Genomic DNA, 20,447 nt, shown 5'->3' on the forward strand with positions numbered 1-20,447 from the left:
TAAAAAGATAATCGTTATTCGCAGCCCTAAAATGGTTTGGTGCTGTGCACCTGATGCATTTTTTTTTACCTCAAACGTCTCTGCATCAACTCAGTCACATGAAGGAAATCCACACAACCCAAAAAAGCTCAGTAAAAATATGATTTCATTCATATTATATACAACATACAAATACAATTTATGTACTAAAATGTACATACTCAAAATTCGTTAAGCCTGGCCAGTGTTTACATTCAGTAAAAACGAAATTCACACTGATAAATCATCCATTTTGGAGAAAGGAAGGAAAAATGTACTCGCTCACAGAAATGTAAACATAAAACACAATGATCCATATTTACAAAAGAACCAAACGAGCTCTGGGAAGGACAAGAAGGAAACACCGACTAATGCGGTTTCTGTCCTCCAGAGTCGTCACACAAACGTTTGTTTATGTTTACCAATGTGAGCAAAAACATACAAGTGATTTCAAGACGAGAAATAGCTTATCTGACAGGAAGTAAATGGGGAAAGAAACACGTCAATGCATAAAATATACAGTCAGATGCTTAAGGACCAGTGATCACAAAAAGAAGCTGTTTTTAAGAATATGAGCTATTTTGGTTCGCAGTTTGTACTCTGAGTCACTGTCTTTGGGTTGTATTAAAATAAAAATAAACACTTATTTTAATGAGCAAATACTCAACTTAACTTCTAGAGAAGCAATAAAAGATTATTTCAGATATTATATGATGTCAGAACTGAAACAGAGAAACTATTCATTAAATGAATACTGTTAAGCGGATTGAAGTTATACAAATACTAATGTCTCCCTTACAAAAATACACATACATCTTGATCGCAAAAATCCTTCTTTAAAAAGAGCAATCATTTTACATCTATTATTTTACTTACAAGGTTTTTCTTTTTAAGACTTCTACAGTAAAGCGTGAGAAAAATAGCTTCTGATAAAAACATTCAAAAGGATAGAAATAAATTATCAGCAATAAGAGTGCGATTCAGGTTATTTTGAGTGTGCCTGGAGAAACATCCTCTTACGAAGGTGAGGTTTTTGTTGGAAGGGAATTTCTCAAGTGAAGCAGGTTGACACTGTCGCTTTGAAGCAGCGGTGAGTCGGCGGCGCTCTGCGGGCGGCAGAGGAAACGCCCGGCTGAGCTCGACAGAACGGATCAACAGACGACGAACAGTTTTCACCCGAGCCTGAAACACGAGCGGCACAGATGGCAGTGAGAAGGAGAAATCGGATCTTTTCTTCAGCAGGGTGAGATGCTGTTTGACTGGGTCTCTAAACGTCCTTTTTACAGTATTTTATTGTTCTCTCAGATTCATTTAGTCGAGTCTCTTTTGCTGATGAGGACTTCCAGCAGCCGCAGTTTGGCTTTCACGTGCTTGTATTCGTTGTACTCGACTGCCAGCGGGGAGCGGTCCTCCTTCTGCACATTTCTGTGGGAACAAGACAACAAACGTTAAGAAACGGAGAAGGTTCAGCAGTAAAAAAACTAAACAAAAAACAATGTCAATGTGAATGTCTGCTCATTACTCTCTCTCTCTCACTTTTGTAATCTTGTCTTTTACCTTCCATTTTGTCTAAAGAACTGATCCTCAAACTCTTTCAGATTCTTGCGGAGTCTTATTTTCTCCTCTCGGGTTTCTTGGAGTTGCTCCACGAGTTCCTCCCTGTGAGAGAGAAAAAAAAAGAAAAAAAGAGTAGAACTATTTAAATATCTCACACTAGAATATTTAAATATTAAATGTGGTGGAAGACAATGAAGAATACCCATTGCAGGTTAAAACCCTGCATTCATGATCTTACGTTACAGGAGTATTTTCAGCAAAATATATTTAAGTACTTGCTCTGCAGAAAAATGTCCCCTGTGAGTGATATTATTTTTTTAAGACATTATTCGATTGTTAATACTGATACAATAATGTGTGAGCAGTGTTTTACTCTTGGAGCTGCTGGAGGGGGAGCTATTTTTTAACTACTTTTAGGTTTCAGTTAGGTTAAGTCCAGTGGTTCTCAACCTAGGGTTCAGGCCCTGTCAAGGGGTCACAAGATAAAGCTGGGGGGCCGTGAGATGATAAATATGGAAGGAAGAAAAAAACCAAGATCTAATACAAAACTCTGTAGTCATTTTGCGGGATTTTTCTCTAATCTTTGCATTTTTGTAATAAAAAATTGACAAAAACTAGACAATGCTTTCTCTTAAGCCAAAAAGGTCAGGAACCACTGGTTTAATTTTTAAAGGACAATTCCGGTGCAAAATGAACACATTGGTTAATAACACATGTGTACCGAGTCGACCTCTGGGATATGTTTTCATGCTAATCGAACGTATACGCTTATTGTTTTTTTTTACTGTAAAATCTGAAAGGTAACCAGTAACTCAAGCTGTCAAATACATATAGTGGAATACAAAGTACAACATGAAATGTGGAGAGGTAGAAGTATAAAGTAATATTAAATGTAAATACTCAAGTAAAGTACCTCAACGTTGTACTTAAATACAGTACTTGTGTTAATGCACTACCTCTTGTTTACTACAGTATGTGAGAACAGTCTTCTCTATTTTCAGTAACGTACTTAGTGGCGGAGTGCAGATTGGACAGCCTCATGTCCGTCATGGTCTTAGAAGGTGAAAGTTCGTCCACGGGTGAAATAAAACCGTCCCCTTCTTCCTCCATGTGGTCCAGGAAGCCGAGCACGCTGAGGTCGGGTCGGACGGTCAGGGTGAACTGTGTCTTTGAGTCTCCGTCGTCCTCCGAGCCGTCCTCTTCCTCCTGCAGAAACATAAACAGGTCAAACGGTGGCCCGAGGACAAAGAGGCCACATCGTGCTGTGGCGTTAAAAGCGTCGGCCGGCTTCGAGGCTCAAACACCGCGGTGCGTGAGGGTCGTGCAGTGTTAGTCACCAATGCTTAGGAATCATCACGGTACAGCGGCACAATGCTGACCAATGGTCCTCGTTTGTGATTCATGTCTATACTCATTAGGATGTGTGGATGGAGTCAGTGAAGGCGCTCAACTAGAAAACACACAGTTCTCCGTGAACCAACTTTATGCAAAGTCTTGAAACAACTATAGAAAATACACAGAGCACATTGATTTAGTTCTTGATTACAATTTGTCCTAAAAAAAAAAAAAAAAAAAAAAAAAAAAAACTAAAAGGATAATTCTGCTTTATTACAAATTGGGTCTTATTTTTGTAGCTTTGACTATGATTCATTTTGCTTATTGTAACATTGCACTCATCAAAGTCATTACTGAGATCAGGGAACATGACGACACTCACAGGAGCTGTCAGGCTCCAAATCTGATCATTTGCACTTATTTCAAACTGGTTGTTATTTAATATGAGTCACAATGCTTTTTATCTAGTTTATGTAGGTAATATGAATGTAGGTGTTCAGGTGTCACCCAGCTGGTAGTCTATATCCACGACGTTCCACTTCCGGGATTGCTGCAATTCCGCCGGATGACTCTCTTTGGCTGGATGTCTGTTACCTTCTTCTTTATTTGTGTGGTAATTTTAAACTCTGGTCGATTCATGAGGACTATGGTCCGCAGCACAGTGGAGGAGGGTCTGGCAATGCGAGACTACCAGGTGGTAGCTCACTGGCTATTGTGACAATAAATATACCAAAGATCTTTGTAATCCTATCTGTTGCTGTTAATTTTCCTCACAGAAACAAATATGGGGATACATTTATTTTATTGAAGATTTTTAAAGATTTCCAAAATTAGTCAAACAATATTCCCATGCACCCACCGGCAATGGCAGAAGAACCCACTCAGGGAACGAGAACTCCTGGTTGGGAATAAGTGATCTAAAACTACTTTATTTGGTTAATAAACCCTCATTGCAGAGCAAAACAGTTCTCTGAGATGAATGTATTTTGGACAATACATTTTTGTTTTCTCTTCAAATTTCATGTGATTGACGTAAAGGTTTGTTTAAATGTTGTTTGATTGTCTGATTGCCCATGTATCTGACTTCTTTTTAACCACTGCATGTTACTAGAGCTTAGCAAGTAATTGGTACGTACAATGCCATTATTACTAATAATAAGACCCAAGATGCAATACACCAGAATTATCCCTTACAACATAACACGTACTGCTCAAAAATCACAGAGCGGTTCAAACATCAGGTCCAGGCAGCTACTGATTCAACGTCTCTACAGAAGCTGGTGGTAGGAAACAGGCAACCGCCCAATCAACAGGCAGCAATCAGGATCATTAGAGGGGTGAATGGTAGTTAAATGAGGGGGAGGTGGGGTTGGAGGAAGTTGGGGCGGGGCAGGGGAGCTGGCGACTGATTATTCAAGCAGCAGCAGCTCTTCACCTTGATATCATCGAAGAAAAGTGCGGTTTCGCCCTCGATAATGGGCTGAAGGAGGGGACCTCGGCGCTTGCTGGAGGGAGAGCCCTGTGGTGACGGTTAAAAAGGAGGCGTTAACCACGCTGGTATTTACAGCAAGGCCACGAGGAAACCCCCACACTGCCTTCATGTTTTCACCAAATTCTGTGTCTAAACTTATATCACAGCTGAGCTGAAGCTGAGCAGAAGTTTCCCTTATTTATTCCAGCTTTTTTTTTTTTTTCTCCAAGTGACAATAATTCTAATTAGTCTTAACAAACAGCGTCCTGAATATGGGCCAAGACTGGAGTTAGTTTACTAATCTGAAGCCTCAGGAATCTCTCTGTGGAAACCATTTTAAGGTCCAAATATCACAACAGCAGCTAATGTTTTGTGACCGGAGCGTGTACAAAATAGAGCAGTAAAATAAAACAGAATAAAATTGGAAAAAAAACAATTGTTCCAGGATAATAAAAATGTTGCATCAGAACTCGATGGCAGTGGTCCCAATTTGCATGATGGGGATTAAAGACAGTGTATTATATAACGGATATATACTGCAGATCATATCTTGCATAATAGAAATGGTTATTAAATAGTCGAGTACACTAAATAAAAGGGAAAAAGACGGATACACTCGTCTATATTTTATGCAACTGTTCATGCAACAAAGTAGAAGCTAACAACACTGGTCGGGTTTTTTTTTTCGGTTTCTTATCTACAATTCAGAGCAAACAAGTACTCACATCATAGTGAAGTTGACAGTTTCTAACCCTCTCCTGCACTCAAGCTTGTCATGCTGTCATTTGCTGTGAACTGCCACCTCTGAGCTGCTTTCCGACCGGGGGGAGATTCACTGAGCAGCTAAAGCTGGACTTAGAAAGGTGGATAACATGTCTGTGCCAACAGTTCCCACACAGCAGGCACTAAAGCCAACATGAGCTGGGATTAAGAGTCTGCAGACGCTTTGACAATGTGGTGATCTTTGCCATTCGCTCGTCAAAGAGCAGCAGGACAAAGAGGCAGCTGTGGAGAAAAAAAGAAAAGGAAGGGAGGTTAAGATGCGAGACTTACAATGATGGGGATGGTGGAGGCTCTGCACAGGATCTGCTTCACCAGGCGATATCTGTCATACAGGGGCTTCATGATTTGCCTCTCGCCTTTGGAGACCTGAAGTAGCACAAAGGACGGACACAAAGACACCTAGTTAGCACAGCATTAGCTTCTTTCTTCCTCTGTCTCCCTGCATGCTAACTAGATACAGCGCTAACTTAACACAAAATGAGAGCTAACCCAGACCGGCCTACAACAACTCCTTAGCCCGTTCTTCAGAGCGTGAAGGTTGTTAAAAACAAACCGCTGAGGAACACAGTGTGAGGAGGTGACGGAAAGGTCAGCTGCACTTCCTGATATACCACAACACTAGCAGGGATTAGACAGCGCAATTATTGCAATTGGATTTGGGTCTGACTTCAAACAAAGTGTCAGATCCTTTACAGTTCAGTTTTTCAGCAGCGTTGTCCTTTAAATGTCGCTGAAGCTCCTTGCGGCGACAAAAATATCCGCTTTCTAATAGCATAAATTAATACAAATAAAGATAAAAAGGAATGAAAAAAACAAACACATCCATCCTTTCATTTATAGCTACACACTGTGAAAGCTAACCAGATGCACACGCAGCTCTTGCCTGAGACATTATTCACCCTTGACTTGCAATCTGGGTCACAATGAAGTGGTAAACAAGGTGTTTTTTTGTTTTGTTAGGGCTAACATGGCTGGCAGGAGATCTGATATGCAGTTTGGACTGGCCTTTTGCGGAGGCTGTATGTATCTGTGTGTTTGTTTATTTAAAAGGAGGACTTACTGGTCGACCATGTATGCTCTCGTAGTAGAGGAGAGCTTTCTGCAGGGCGACTTTCTCTGCTCCGATCTGCTCCCGTGTCATATCCTGGGACAGGAAGTGAAACATCAAAACAGTTCAGAAATGACCTGGGTTCACTTTGTGTCTGCCTGCTTTGAAATGTACGCTGTTTATCTTACACAACAACATCCATTTGCAGTTAATGTCTGCCTACGTTTTATTTGTTCGTCCTTGTGAAACGCCGCCGCGGTCTTACCTTGATGTCCTCGGGGCGGTTCACCTCCTCCCTCTTCTCCTGCAGCTTCTTCAAAATGGCCTCCAGGCTGCTTTCCACCGGAGGCTTCGGCACTTTCTCCTGCTGGGGTTTCTTCTCCAGCTGAGAGCCGAAGCTTTTGGGCAGCGTGTTGCTGCGCTGGCGGGTCAGAGGCGGCAGGTCCTCTTCAGACTTCATCAGCTTGTTTTCTGATGAGGAAGAAGAGGAGAAACAGGAAGAAAATAAAATAAAATATAAATATATATATGAGCTTTGTTGATTTTGGTTTTGATCTCACTACAGACAACCTATCAGCTGGGTTTAAGAATGCTTTTCATTTCTCTGTCTTACCTTTCAGCTCTTTACGAAGCTTGGCCAGTTCATTAACCCATCTCAGCACTTCTGGGTTTCCAGCTTTATCACTGTGGGAGGGCTGGATGGAAAAGAATGCGATAGAACACATGAGAACAGATTCTCCTTTCACAATGACGCAGCAGCACCTGTAATTATTGCTCACGTGAATCCTACCTGTATTAACCATAAATCTCAAGTAAAGCTTTGGGATTATCAGCCTCTTTATGAGGCAATAGGCTTTTTTTAAAAAAACAGTTGCAGACCTCTATTCTCTATTTATAAATCACTTTTAATGAATCTCTTCAGACAGTCATTAGCCTTGTTTATGGTTTTTAAAATGTCTTTTGATTCAGATTTAATATTTATGTTATAAATGAAACGCTTGTTACTACTGCACCTACCCTGTATTTCCGCTCCTCTTCAAACCTCTCCTCAAACCGGTGGATCTTCTTCTTCAGTACGTGGATCCTCTTTGTGAGCTGGGCGGACGTCAACTCCTCCCTCTCATCGTCGCAGGAGCCAAGAGACGAACTCCGCCTGCGACTGGAGAGATACAGTCATGTTGTTAATTCCACTGGCCGCTCCTTCCTACTTGCCTCTTCATAAAACAAACGTGTCGAGTGTTTACCTGACAAATGAGTGTGCGTTTGGTGGTGAGGGAGGCACTTCAGTGTCGTCCAGGTACTGCTGGCTCTGTCCGTAGGCGTAGAAGCGCGGGGACAGCATCGGGTCGCTGTCCTCCTCCAGCAGCTGGCGGATGAGACGTCCCCCGGCGTGAGGGGACAGTCGGGCTTCTTCGCGGTCCATGCTCTCCCTCTGCAGGGGCGAGTACGCTGGGACTGGTTCTGAAAAACACAAAAACAAATAGATAACTTAGTTGCTGTTTGAAAATGAAAATATGAATTGAATGGATGATGATTGTTGGCTGCAACTGTAGATTATTTTCTCAATTAATTTAATTCAATTAACTAATGGTTTGCACTATAAAATGTCACAAAATAGTGGAAAATACCCATCATAGGTTATTAGAGCCCCAAAGTTCTGTCTTCCAATCCAGCTGAAATGTTTGGCATTTTTACTGTAAAGATGACCGTTTTCTGCAAATTGAGGAATTGAATAATTGTTGCAGCTCTAATCTAGATTGCTCTTTGCTAATAAAAAAAGGAGAACATTTTGTTACATACAACATTTGTATACAGTATTTTGCTAACTTGGAACTAAATAATAATCTATAATTAGATTTTAAGATGTAAAGTAACATACATGATGCGACAAAATGTTCTGAGAAAGTCCCACAATATCTTAATTTCCACAGATCAGCCCCCTCTTCCAAGACACTAGAAAGTAATAGGCCTATCTCTCCCAGCTAACATTTTTTTGGATCCTCTCTGGCGACGTGAAAGTCACTGGACATGATGAAGCTGCTCTCTCCAAAACCGTTGTGGGACAAAAAAAAACTTCCTCTGGGGGGGCTCGACAGTTATATTTGTTGTTTTGAAACTGGTGAGTCACGCCCACCCTCCCTCTCTCCCTTCATCCCCTGGTTACAGTCTCCACTCTGGTAATAATTATGTCTAGTGAAAATAGCCATGCAAAGACCCCTGACGATCCCCGGGCTATTAATAATGCCTGGCTCTCCGTGGGATAATGTCAGGGCACAACCCCTGTTGAGAGGTACAGTGATGAGTGTGTGTTTTAGTTTCCACTTTGCATGGTAAGAGACAAACCTGGTCAGTGTCTGTCCAAGCACGTGTGCGTGAGAGAAAGACTAGACAGAGAAATATCAGAGTACACTGTTATATTATGATAAGAAGGGAGAACTCTATAGAAACTATGTGAAACCATGAAACTCGGCAGGAAGAGTAACGTAGATTTCATAGAAAAGGTGAGACCTGTAACATCAGGTGTCAAGAGACAGGGAGAGGAGATGGAGGGAGAGAAAACAAGCTCTGAGGGAAACCAACCGTCAGTGTAAACATTCCAAGTGTCAGAAAGCACACGTGAAAATATGCACGCCCAATCTAAAACTGCACATGCATATTTTTCTTAGCTGGGGTGAGTTGGTGCCGTACGAGAAGCAACTTAGCTCAAATTCCAGCTCTGGTCCCACGGGTCCTCCTGTACTTTTAGGTACGTGCAGTTTTTCAAGCAGCAACTCTGGCATGTTAGTGCTCGCTCACAGCGGCAGGTGTAACTCTCAATCACGCCGAATGACTTCATTTGAGCTCTATTATCTAGCTCAGAGTGCAGAGCAGTGTAGCCGGCCACTGAGGCTCCATGCCATTTGAAATTAATCCTTTAAATCAACCGCTCACCAATGGTTCAGGATTAACTAGACTAATGAAACAAAAACATGCCAGTGTGCCATTTCACTAAAGGTTGCTGTGTGTGTGAGACGCTCGTCCACAATGTTCCAGATCATTCAAGCGGGTTGCCATGCAGTGGAAAAGGTCACTCATACAGCCTTTTCTTTCTTTCCCTCCGATATGTTATTTGCAGCAAAGCAAGTCAGCACTGACGGAGATGTAACATAACACTTACCATCAAAACAACTTGAATAAAAAAAGGTTTTGAAATCAAGGAAAGGGGTGTTAAAGAACGGAGAATCTAGAGAAACAAATAAAGAAAAATGGGGGGGAGAAGGAAAGGACAAGGTGAAGGAATGAAATCAAAGAAACAGAAGTAATAAAGTTCCAGCATACATCCATCTTGTTGCAATAAATATGGGAAATCAAAATAACAAGCATCTCGCTAAATCTTAATTAACGAGACATATGAGCTACAGGGGCTTGTTTCTTCCTGTTGAAATGCCCGTTCATTTCTTACCACCATCGCTGGCAGACAGACAAGGACAGGCCAGTGGCAAATATCTGGCCATCACGACAAGCGCTGGCAAACAGTGCCTAATGCCCTCATCCACTCGCAAGCCCATTTGTACTGTATTACACCTTCTGTACAGTATGCTCCCATCACCTAAAAGTACTTCCTACCATAATGCAGCTTTATTTATTTCTTACTCAGCTTGGCTTGTTTTGCCAGAACATAAATCCCTCTTTGGCTCTCCTTCGTAAACATGCCAGCTACACTCACAAGTTCAACTTTACACAATACATTTACACAATTGCAGTTTGTGCAATGGCAAGCCCAGCTTGCACTCGTGCTTCAAGGGACCTGGTCTGTTCGCCATCTCATGCACCTAAAAGGAGATACTGTATGTCTGAACGGCCCGTCACAGCCAATCATGCAGGCGCCTTGTAGCGTCCTTGCTGCCACGAACCCAGTTATGTATTCAGGACAGAATGTACCGGAAGGAGATTTAACAAGGCAAAACGACAAGAAAACAAATCCCACAAAGGGCAAGTGATCTAATACAAAATGTCTTCATAATTTCAGCGTAAAAACAACCACCTGCAAAGTAAATTTCCTACATTATCCCTCAGGCAAATTGCATTTTAATTACAAGCACTCACAATCAGAGACATCGTGTACGGACTGAAGGAGCTAATCCAACTAACACCACACCTTTAAAGGGACAGGAGAAAACGTTTGTTAATTCAGGTACAATATTTAAGTACTCAACTTCTCCCGTGCTGCAACGTAACAACAACAACCTCTCACAGTTGTTTTTCATGTTTCACATTTGGCCACTAGAGAGCTCCACAAAACATGCAATCGTGTGCTCATGCTCCGAACATGAGGCTGTTAAAGTGAGATGTATTGCATGGAACAATTGTGCCACATCAAACAGAAAACAGTGGTGGTGGAGATGGTGGGAGTGAAGACAAATGTTTGCAGCAGAAAGATGTCAAAACATGCCCTTTATCTGCACCTAACTGTAGGAAATGAACCTGTTGGTTATTGTTCCAGTGTACAGTTCAGCAAAATGCTTGGCTTTCACTGCTCAACTCAGACACCTCCACCCACCTCCACTGTGTCGCAACGTCCTAACAAAACAATCAGTCTCAGTGCAGTGCGACTGTGCATGATTTCCTTTCTGCACAAACACCAACACCACTGCATGAACAAACACATTAATAACAACCTTTAAAAGAGGTCTGACTGCAAAACAGAGGAGGAACAATGCAATGCTCGCGACTATTCCTGCAAACTCTGCATTAGAAACTTGAAAAGCCAGCATCAATAAAATAATCCAACATACTTCATTCGATGCATTTAAAATGTGATCTTGTGCAAAACTGCCATTGAATGCATCATTATTCCTGCATTGACAGAGCAAACATTCATTATGTCAAATTTAAACTGACTTTGTTTTTGTTTTTTGGTGGGTTTTTTTTAAATCGAGCACGTCTGAACATTTCAACCAGAATCAATAAACTCTCTGAATGCAAGCCAAGTTTCTAGAGTCGACGGGTACACCGTTATCATCATTCAATCTCCCATTTAATGATTGATTTCTGACTGGGAATTACAGCAGCGGCAAAGTCTGGAAACAACTCAGGGCCAGAAATTGCCAAGTAACTGATACATCCTGGTAAGAACCCAATGTTTGCTCTTTAAATAAAACCACCAGGCACTCTGAACTTAGCTACACCTTAATATTGTCTCTTGATAGATGAATTCAATTAAAGATGCAAGGTTCCCATGTGGCCCAATTCAACAGCAACAAAACAACAAACTGTCTGCAGTGCTGCCTTATCTTGCTAGCCAGGTAAACAAGCATGTCACCAGTGTGTGTTTCTCCGCCAGATATAGGTGGCTAGAGAACTTGAGAGGATCAACAATTACATTTACAATTAAATCCAGCAGGAGGCAGAAGAAAATGCATCAGCAGGAGGAGGAGGAGGAGAAGGAGGAGGAGGAGAGGCAGCAGAAGGTGTGCAGCTGCTACCCAGACACCCATGTGCAGAGCTGGGTGGAAGACAGCGAGTAGGTTGTTGGGGCACGTTTGTGTGAAAAGGTGTGTATTCCAGATAGTATTGGACCTATTTAGCAATAAAGTATTGCCTGTAAGAGAACAATCTAAGCATGAAAACAACCATTGGACGGCCTAACGCTTTACCTCCCCAGTTGTTTTCCTCAGTAAGTGCTGTCAGGTCCAGCTGGGGCACGTCCTCACAGCTCTCGCAGTCTGAGTCCGAGCCTCGCACCTCTACGCCGCCGACCCTGCCCGTGTCACAAGTGACGGGTGACTCCTGGATCTTCATCCTTAACGTCTGCAACACCATGAGAGAAAAGAAAAGAGTGCTCAACGACGACGACCAGCCTGTGAACACAGTCTTTAAGTTGAGCCACACACTCCCACAGAATGGCCCTGCCCTAAGAGAAGGGGCTGCTCCCTGCTTGGGATTGGCTGCCTCTGCGGCCAAAACATCCGCCCATCTGTCTTTGGCTGTGAGAGAGAGAGAGCAAGAGTGGATTGGCTCCGCCTTGTCTTTTACCCACTGGAATCCCTCACCCCTCCCTTTCTCCCCCTCCCTTCCCCTTTCCCTTATTTTCTCTCTTAACAGTAGTCCTCCTTGCTTTCTGTTTTGCCTGACATGCATATATTCCCCACCCTAGCACTGCTCTGGACTTGTTTGTTTCACAGCAGCAAGAGCATAAGGGAGGGGTGGATGGGTGGTAGAGAGAAAGAGGGGGAGGGAGGTGAGGACAAAAAAAAAAGCAAACAGATTGTGAGCTAGCACACGTAGGCTGACTGGGTGATTTTGTCTCTCTGCAGACAAACATCCAGCTCAAACCAGACATATTACATGCAAGCCTTTTCCTCCAGCACCTCATTACTTATTTGTTTCTCCCACTGTTTAAGGACAGAAATCTTGGTGTAGTCATGGACTCAGACCTGAATTTTAACAGCCACATTAAGACAATTACAAAGTCAGCCTATTACCACCTTAAAAATATATCAAGGGTTAAAGGACTTATGTCTCAGCAGGATTTTACAAGTTTCCCTAAAAAAATCAATCAGACAGCTGCAGCTGATTCAGAACGCTAATGCTCGAGTCCTCACTGAGACCAAGAAAGTGGATCACATCACTCCAGTACTGAAGTCTCTACACTGGCTTCCAGTGCCTCTTAGAATTGATTTCAAAATACTTTTGCTGGTTTATAAATCACTAAACAGTTTAGGGCCAAAATACATTTCTGATCTGCTGCTACACTATGACCCACCCAGACCTCTCAGGTCGTCTGGGACAGGTCTACTTGTTGTCCCCAGAGTCAGAACTTAACAGGGGGAAGCAGCATTCAGTTTTTACGCTCAACAAACTCCCAGAAAACTGTAGGTCAGCAGCAACTCTCAGTTCTTTTAAATCAAAGCTAAAGACCTATCTTTTTGATGTTGCCTTTCTTTAAATAAGTATAACAAATGTTCATTTGTTATACTGAAGTGTCCTTGATGACACTGTATGACACTCCATAACTGCTCTTTAATGTTTAATTTCTTATACTGCACTGTAAGTTTTATTTGCGTATTTTATCTCTCAGTTCTTTAAATTCTTATACTGCACTGTCAATTTTATTCTTGTCTTTTAATGTTTTAATTTGTTTTTTAATCGTTTTCTAACTGCTCTTTAATGTTTTATGCAAAGCACTTTGAATTGCCCTGTTGCTGAAATGTGCTATACAAATAAAGCTGCCTTGCCTTACCCATCACCCACCAGCTTCACCTATCTTAAACTTTCTCAAACTCCACTCCTCGAACAAAGCGGTTCAATCAAATTCTAGTGTAATGTTAATAATTTTGGTGAAACAAAATACTCAGCGGGTCACGTATTTAGAACGTGTCCATGGATCACTTAGTATTAAGCCCATGGAGTCCCATTTCCTCTCTCTGGGCGTGGGACCAAGCTATTTTTAGGAAAAACAGATCAAGACACACTGCTACTAGACCTCATAAATGCCAAAGACGGCTTACAGGAAGGAGTGCACTTGAATCTGGTTACAACCTACCCTGTTTTGTTTTTATGTTCATGATGGTAAGTTGTTGTTGTTGTTGTTGGCAGGTTCATGCAAGATAACGGTGCAACAACATAATTAGTCTCAGGTGTGTGTGTTCTTGAGCTGAAGCGAGGCCAAAAACAGAAAGTAATCATGCCTCTTCAACTGTTACAGGAGAAACAACTTTGGGAATCATGGAGGATACAAAGTGGTATTAGTGACCAGAGAACATAATAGCTCTCATAGTAGATCTTACCGGCACTGTTTTTCAAATCAACCCCCCCCCAGCACCACCTCTATAAATAAGTAGGCTACATACTGCACCAGCTCACTCAATCAACATGATGTTCAGTTGTATCAGCTTCTACAAAGCACTTATTTAAAAACAAAATAACTTGTCACTTTTTAAGCTGGTTCGCATGTTACTCTCGTTATTTCATTGTAATATAGCATTTAAAAGGCTATTTTTTTAAACTGAGTTTGGCGTGCTCACTCCATATAAAAACGCTACATTATCACTTCCAGTAAACACAAGAACAAGGGCAGAACAGCATCATCCAACTGTTTTAACCGAATATTCTCTGGTCCAGCTTAGCTAAAAACACGACACCGAATCTGTTAGCACGTTAATGTGTCGTTTATTACCGAGCCTGTTTGTAACCGCGTAGTCTACCGACAACGTTATCTTCCCTTCACCTGTTCAATTGACTCGAGCAGATAACACTTGACTGTCCTGCTTGTCACATACGTGAACTAACCACAGACAGTTGCCTCGTTCATGGAATCACGGAAGTGCGTCGCTGCAGAATGGCAGTTCGACGCTGAATGAATATTGGGGAAACAGAATGGATATTTGGAGTTATTTTTGGTATAAAAAAAAGTTGTTTCTGGCCTGCTGGGGGTTCCAGTTGGCCTGGCGGCCTGTGGCCCACATATTTCTCGAATTAACATTCAGAGCAATGATGTTCAGTTGCATCAGCTTCTAGACCCAGTTTGCACACAAACAAACCACCAGCCAAACAAACAAATACAAGTCAAATATTCCTGAAATATTACTGTTTCCAATATCAATAAAGAACTTTCATGCTCAAGTAACATTAGTGATGGTGATTTCATAGGTGTTTAAGTTATTGGTTTTGTGCCAATTAACACCTCTTTTGTAATGAATCGATACCAATTAATTTTTTAAGTGTTAGGTATGCAGATTCACAGATTTAAGACTCCTGATTCATTAACATAATGGAAGTCTATTCTCAAGTAACTTATAACTAATGCTGTCCGTAAGATTTGAGTTAGGTTGTTTCTAGCGCAGCAGCTTTGGCAAAGATGTAATTGCTAGTGGTGGGCGGATCGATCCAAACATCGATAACAACGTTGGTATCGATAATTGATCAATACCAGTGTAATGAGATCGATACATTAGTTTCAGTTTCTCTCCAGTATGCACTGCTGCGGTTTCATCAAAGAGGTGACCTGGCTGTTTGTGTCTGTGCCGCTGCTTTCGCTCCTGTCACCATAGATATAGCTATGTCCTGTCACAGCCATGGTCAGAGCGGAGCAGGCAACTTTGCTCCTCCCCTCCCTCTTGTGATTTGATGTTGTACCATCACGTGACTGAGCAGCGCCAGGCAAATAAGCAAGTAACCAGACAAGCCGCCAATTTTCTTTTTTTTTTGCAGGGTGGTCAGCAGCACACATACACAAGCAGGACGGAGTGCTGTGTGCTATATTTTCCAATACATCCATGATATGTTCAGGCCGAAAATTAAACAACGGCAAGCTGTATGATTTGTAAAAAGGCTGTAAAATACTAGCCTGGATGCCAGCCGAACTTAACCCCGCCCACAACATTCGAGGTCGGACTAGAATAGAGTATGACCACGTCAGGCTAGTAAGATCATTGACATATAAGAGTAAGATACAGTGGTAACACAACAAAATTATACAAGCATATAAACATTCTGTCCTTGGTTTTAACGTATTAATAATCCAAATGTAAAATCACAAAAACACTTAGGCTAAAGGTCATGAAAATTCATCCACCTTAATTATTAAAAAGTATCGGTATCGGTGATATTGGCACTGTATTTACTTGGTATCGGATCGATACCAAATATTGCAAAAAAAAAATCTTTACTGCAAATCAAGTACAATGACAAATTCCAAAATACATAAGGGGCCAGGAGGTATATAAAATATGAAAGATTAAAAAAACAAAAAATATAACAAAAAGTAGATTAAATTATTTAGTCTTTAAAGGCTTTAGGGTTTGTAGAGTGCTGAATAGTTTGTACGTATTGTAGCATTTAATTCATAAAGATTTATTTCCCCTTATTCGCATCTGAACTAACCTGAGCATCAGAAAGTGCAGGTAGGAAAACTCTTGAGCCCATACAAAATGTATGCCCTTTATTGATAAAATAAATAAAATAACAATAAAATCTCCGCGGGGTAGTTCTCTTAATACATCCATGACATTCCACTTCTAGGATATGCTCCGGTGCTGCAGGAAATTCCGCCGGATGCATGTATTTTCGCCGATGTCCGTTTCCTTTGCGTTGGAATTTTAAACTCTGGTGGATTTATGAGGAGTATGGTTGACTGCTCCTCATATCTCTGCATGTTAAATTGAGACAGCTATCTAGACTATCTGTCCAATCTGAGTTTTCTCTCGCACAACTATTTTACAGCGCCCATGACGATTGTGATTGGTTGAAAATGAAATGCCAATAAACCAGAGCAGTAGCTACATTAAAACACAGCATAACCGGCACTGTCAAGCACCACCTGGGCAGACGGGGAGAGACCAACCCCTGCAGACTGACGTAAAAAAAAGCACCACTAACTTTGTACGCGCTTCGGAATTTAGGACGGGAAAGTTGCCACAGACACTCAGATCCTATTATTTGACAAAGCAGCTACTACAAGCGCTTTCATGGGTCATATGCTCAATCCCCATTGTTTTACTCACTCTTTGATAGATAAGAACTTAACAGACAATTAACTAGATGAAAAACTTACGGACAATAACTTTAATCATAAAGTTTATTATCAAAGAAAACCTTGTTGGTAATTATCAGCTTGAGTGTGCTTTGTTCTAAACTCATTGCTTGTTAACTAGTATACTTTAGGTGCCTTCTTGTGAAGCGTTACCATCACGCAATTAAAGTATGGACTCGTTAGGCTTTGAAACAGAAGAGTCTCTGAATCTTATAAGTGTCAGAGGTAAGAGATGTTGAGACTGACTAACATCTTGTCACATGGATTAAGCTGTTTTGGGGGCCTTACTCAGACAGTGTACAAACACTGCTGAGATGGCACATTTAAGCAGAAGTCTTGGACGGATGCATGCATGCGCACACACACACACAGACAGACATCAATGTGTGGTATAGCTTTCTCCACACACTCTTTTCAAAACACATGCACACACTTTCTGTGTAACTCATCAAGTAAAATACTTAATCTACTGCTAAATAAAATCTACTCTAATGTTTATGTTGGCATATAATAGACATGTCAGTAATGCAGTCATCATTTAAAGGGGAATTTCAGTATTTTTCATTTTCCTGGACCCTACTGTATGCATTTGTGTCAAAGTGACTAATGAGAACAAAAAATGTGAACAAAAATCTTTGAAATTGGTCAAGTATTATAGTGAAAACACTGTACAAGCAGGTTTTTCTTAAGAAAAATGTTGTTCCAAGAGTAGAGAGCTGCAGACAGAGTGGAGGTAAGCTAAGGCTATTAGCTTAAGTTACTGTGTTGACCTTGCATCTGTAAGTCACACATGAAAGCATGGCAGGATAATGGCAACTTCTCCTTCTTTCCATAATGTAGTCAGACACTTATGACTGTCACTGGCAAAAACAGCCCTTTTAGTGGCATTTACATTGCAGCCCAGTTCGCAGCTTCCGGTTACAGTGTTCTCGCTCAATACTGGACCAATTTCAAAGATTAGTAGATTTCTAGATTAGATTAGTCACTTCGACACAAATGCATGGGAAATGACAGGCCAGGTCGAAAAATACAGAAATTCCCCTTTAAGCCAACCTGACCTGCAAACTTGAGCTGCTCACCTCAACCTTCCGCTTTTTTTTGCGTTGGCATTCCGGTCAATTTCGTGAAACATCCTCTGAGCTAGAACCGACAATCAAGTTATATTAGTTTTTTTGTTCTCATCACACACTCAACAGCCATTTTAATTCCTGAGCTTGCCTCCCTACATGCACGTTCCACCACAACAAGTTCCTTCCCGAGGCCATTTTGCTGCGCCAATTGTGATTGGTTTAAACAAATGCCAATAAATCAGAGCATGTTTTTCTCCTATCCAGGAATTTTGTGTGGACTAACCAGACCCTCCTCCACAGCGCTGTGGAGGAAGGTCTGGCAATGCGAGACTAGTTAAGCAGTAAATAACAGGCCTCATCATTTCTGCAAGCAGGTCTTTTCCTGCATAGAGGAATTTCTGGCACCCCCCCCAAAGAGGTTTTAGCTAGCCCAAAAGGAAAATCACTAGCACCAAAATGACAAGAATTGAAAGTAAAAAATAGAAATTTAAATCCTCTCTAAATGACCAAGCAACTATTGAACAAGCTGAACATAAAATTGAAAATGAGCGCTGATCTCAATTTTATCTCCAGAGTTAGGCTGTACCAGACTGTCCCAGTGATTTTTTTTTAAAACCGGTTTTGATAATTGTTTATTTTTTTTTACTCAAGCATAATATACATTTTTGTTTATCAAATTTTCAGAAATGAAAGGAAAATGCAAATATTTTTGACAAGTAAGGTAACACAGACTAATTGCATTTACTGTATGCAAATTAACAGCAGGTATACACTGTGTATGTAGTGTATGTATCTGAAAAAAATAAATAATTTGCTGTAGGTAAAGAGGTCATCATGCACACAGGATCAGTCTATTAATTAATCTAACCAACTGCAGCTCAGAGGAAGACAAAGATGGCCTGATGGTAACAATCATGTCTGTGTGATAACCCAGACATTAATGACCAGCTGAGAGGCTGTTGGACCGGCCTCCTCTCAGAGCGGCGCCACGCCGGCCCAGATGGCCGCTCAGTGGCACAGTGTGGCGGTGGTGGCAGAGCTGCAGCCTACGCTGCTACTAAAATCCATCATATTGGTGCAGCGCTGCATGATTCTGTTTAGTGGTGCTAGTCCAGATTAAAACTGGAGATGAGCAGATGAAGAAGGTGACTTTTCCTTTTGCTCACACTGACAGCAACATAAAACTTCAAATCAAAAAGTACAGACTTTCCACTCTATTTTGAACAGCTGGCTGAGGAACTACTGCATGTTTGTGTAAGAATAACTGTGGGAAAATCCATTTTTGCAAGAACTACAAAATCTACCTTTGTCAATAGCGAAATTTTATGTTTCTATGGAACTGCAGATGAGTTTTTGTTTAACGACAACACTGTCTGTACGTCTGTCTGCTTCTCTGCTTGTGTCCATTACTGGGGGTATTTAATTTATATCTTGCCCTGCAACTGTGCTGCATTGTTTTATTCTTCTGCTTCTTTAATTTAGCTTATTTAATTCTTCTGTGTTAATTTATTCTTTTTTATTTTAAATGAATGAGCGGTTATAATATAATAATTAATTAATAATGTCTCTTTGGTGTTTTTGTGTTTCTAAATTTCTTTTTGACCCGTCCTACAGGGTATCATTTGAATTTGCAGCAATGATACCTGTTATCATATCAGCATATGATACCTTATTACAGTGCAGATACCAAATCAATACTTTTTCTATACTTTATTTGAAGGAGCGTAAAAAATGTTTCTTTATAAAAGAAACTTAACCTTTCAAATGTTAAATGTTGACTAAACAAAAGCAGAACTTTGCCCAAATAGTATAGTTTAAAACTTGCGAAATGATAATTTATATCAGGAACTGTTTAAAAAATAAAAATGAAGTCTGAGCAAACATTTCATGTGTTCGGCACTTGGAAGTTTAAAAAAAAAAAATAATTTAACTAAGAGCTGCTGAGGCATGAAAGGAATCGTGAACTTGAACCTACCTGTGGAGGAGAAAGAAGGCCATCTTTTCTTGAAATGTCAGTCCTGAAAAGTACAACAGAGAAATCACTTTAGCTAAAGAAGCTTTGACTGATCAAACAAGCTTATGATGACCCAACCCAAGTTATTTTATCTTCAGTCACAAACCTCATGAAACCCCACACATCGTTATCCGATAAAGTGTATGCTATAAACATCGCAGTATGCTGAACAAATCCTTAAAGATAACAGACAGAGCTGCAAGTGGCAGCCAGTAGCTTAATGTAAAACAATCATTCAGATAAAGTGCTACAACTTGTTTATAAAGTCGTGAGACAAGCAATTCACCCACTTTAATGACTTTTCGTTTTAAATTCCTGAAAGGGATCAAGTTTAAGTTTTGAAAAGCCTACCCTTTCTGAAATGTCTCCATGTGGTTCCCTCCGGGTCTCTCACCAACACATTCCTTGAACTGGAAAAAGACACATTTCAAACATTAATTATCTACCTAGCTGATTTTATGACCCGTTTTTTTCCATCAGAATGGGACAAAGTATGTTGTATTAGTAGCATATCCAATGAAAAACCATGATTGCTTTTTTGGATTATCATCTTTAAACCTTTCATTGGTATGCTATTTATTAGAGGTTACGGATACTATTCATCTATATACTATGAGTCTTGACAGTATGCTGTAAAT

At 40.8% G+C, this 20,447-nt stretch overlaps 1 protein-coding gene across 5 annotated transcripts in view; it reads right to left on the reverse strand.

The window, feature by feature from the left end:
- Nucleotides 1–127: 127 nt before the first annotated feature.
- Nucleotides 128–20,447, reverse strand: part of fam13a (family with sequence similarity 13 member A) — a 74,261-nt gene continuing 53,941 nt past the window's right edge. For 2 of the 5 annotated variants that reach the window (XM_028594067.1, XM_028594060.1), the window contains exons 13-26: nt 20,161–20,219; nt 19,771–19,813; nt 11,849–12,002; nt 9,370–9,435; nt 7,457–7,673; nt 7,230–7,371; nt 6,826–6,907; nt 6,478–6,683; nt 6,225–6,308; nt 5,435–5,530; nt 4,346–4,429; nt 2,585–2,781; nt 1,576–1,677; nt 128–1,443 (exon numbers count right to left, since the gene is read on the reverse strand). In XM_028594067.1, coding sequence (XP_028449868.1) covers nt 1,326–1,443; nt 1,576–1,677; nt 2,585–2,781; nt 4,346–4,429; nt 5,435–5,530; nt 6,225–6,308; nt 6,478–6,683; nt 6,826–6,907; nt 7,230–7,371; nt 7,457–7,673; nt 9,370–9,435; nt 11,849–12,002; nt 19,771–19,813; nt 20,161–20,219 — 1,650 coding nt within the window. In that variant the 3' untranslated portion in view covers nt 128–1,325. The remainder of the gene's footprint in view (nt 1,444–1,575; nt 1,678–2,584; nt 2,782–4,345; nt 4,430–5,434; nt 5,531–6,224; nt 6,309–6,477; nt 6,684–6,825; nt 6,908–7,229; nt 7,372–7,456; nt 7,674–9,369; nt 9,436–11,848; nt 12,003–19,770; nt 19,814–20,160; nt 20,220–20,447) is intronic. The other 3 variants (XM_028594073.1, XM_028594083.1, XM_028594091.1) reach the window with 3 other exon arrangements.

Source organism: Perca flavescens, chromosome 2 (assembly GCF_004354835.1).
Source record: "Perca flavescens isolate YP-PL-M2 chromosome 2, PFLA_1.0, whole genome shotgun sequence".
NCBI lineage: Eukaryota > Metazoa > Chordata > Actinopteri > Perciformes > Percidae > Perca > Perca flavescens.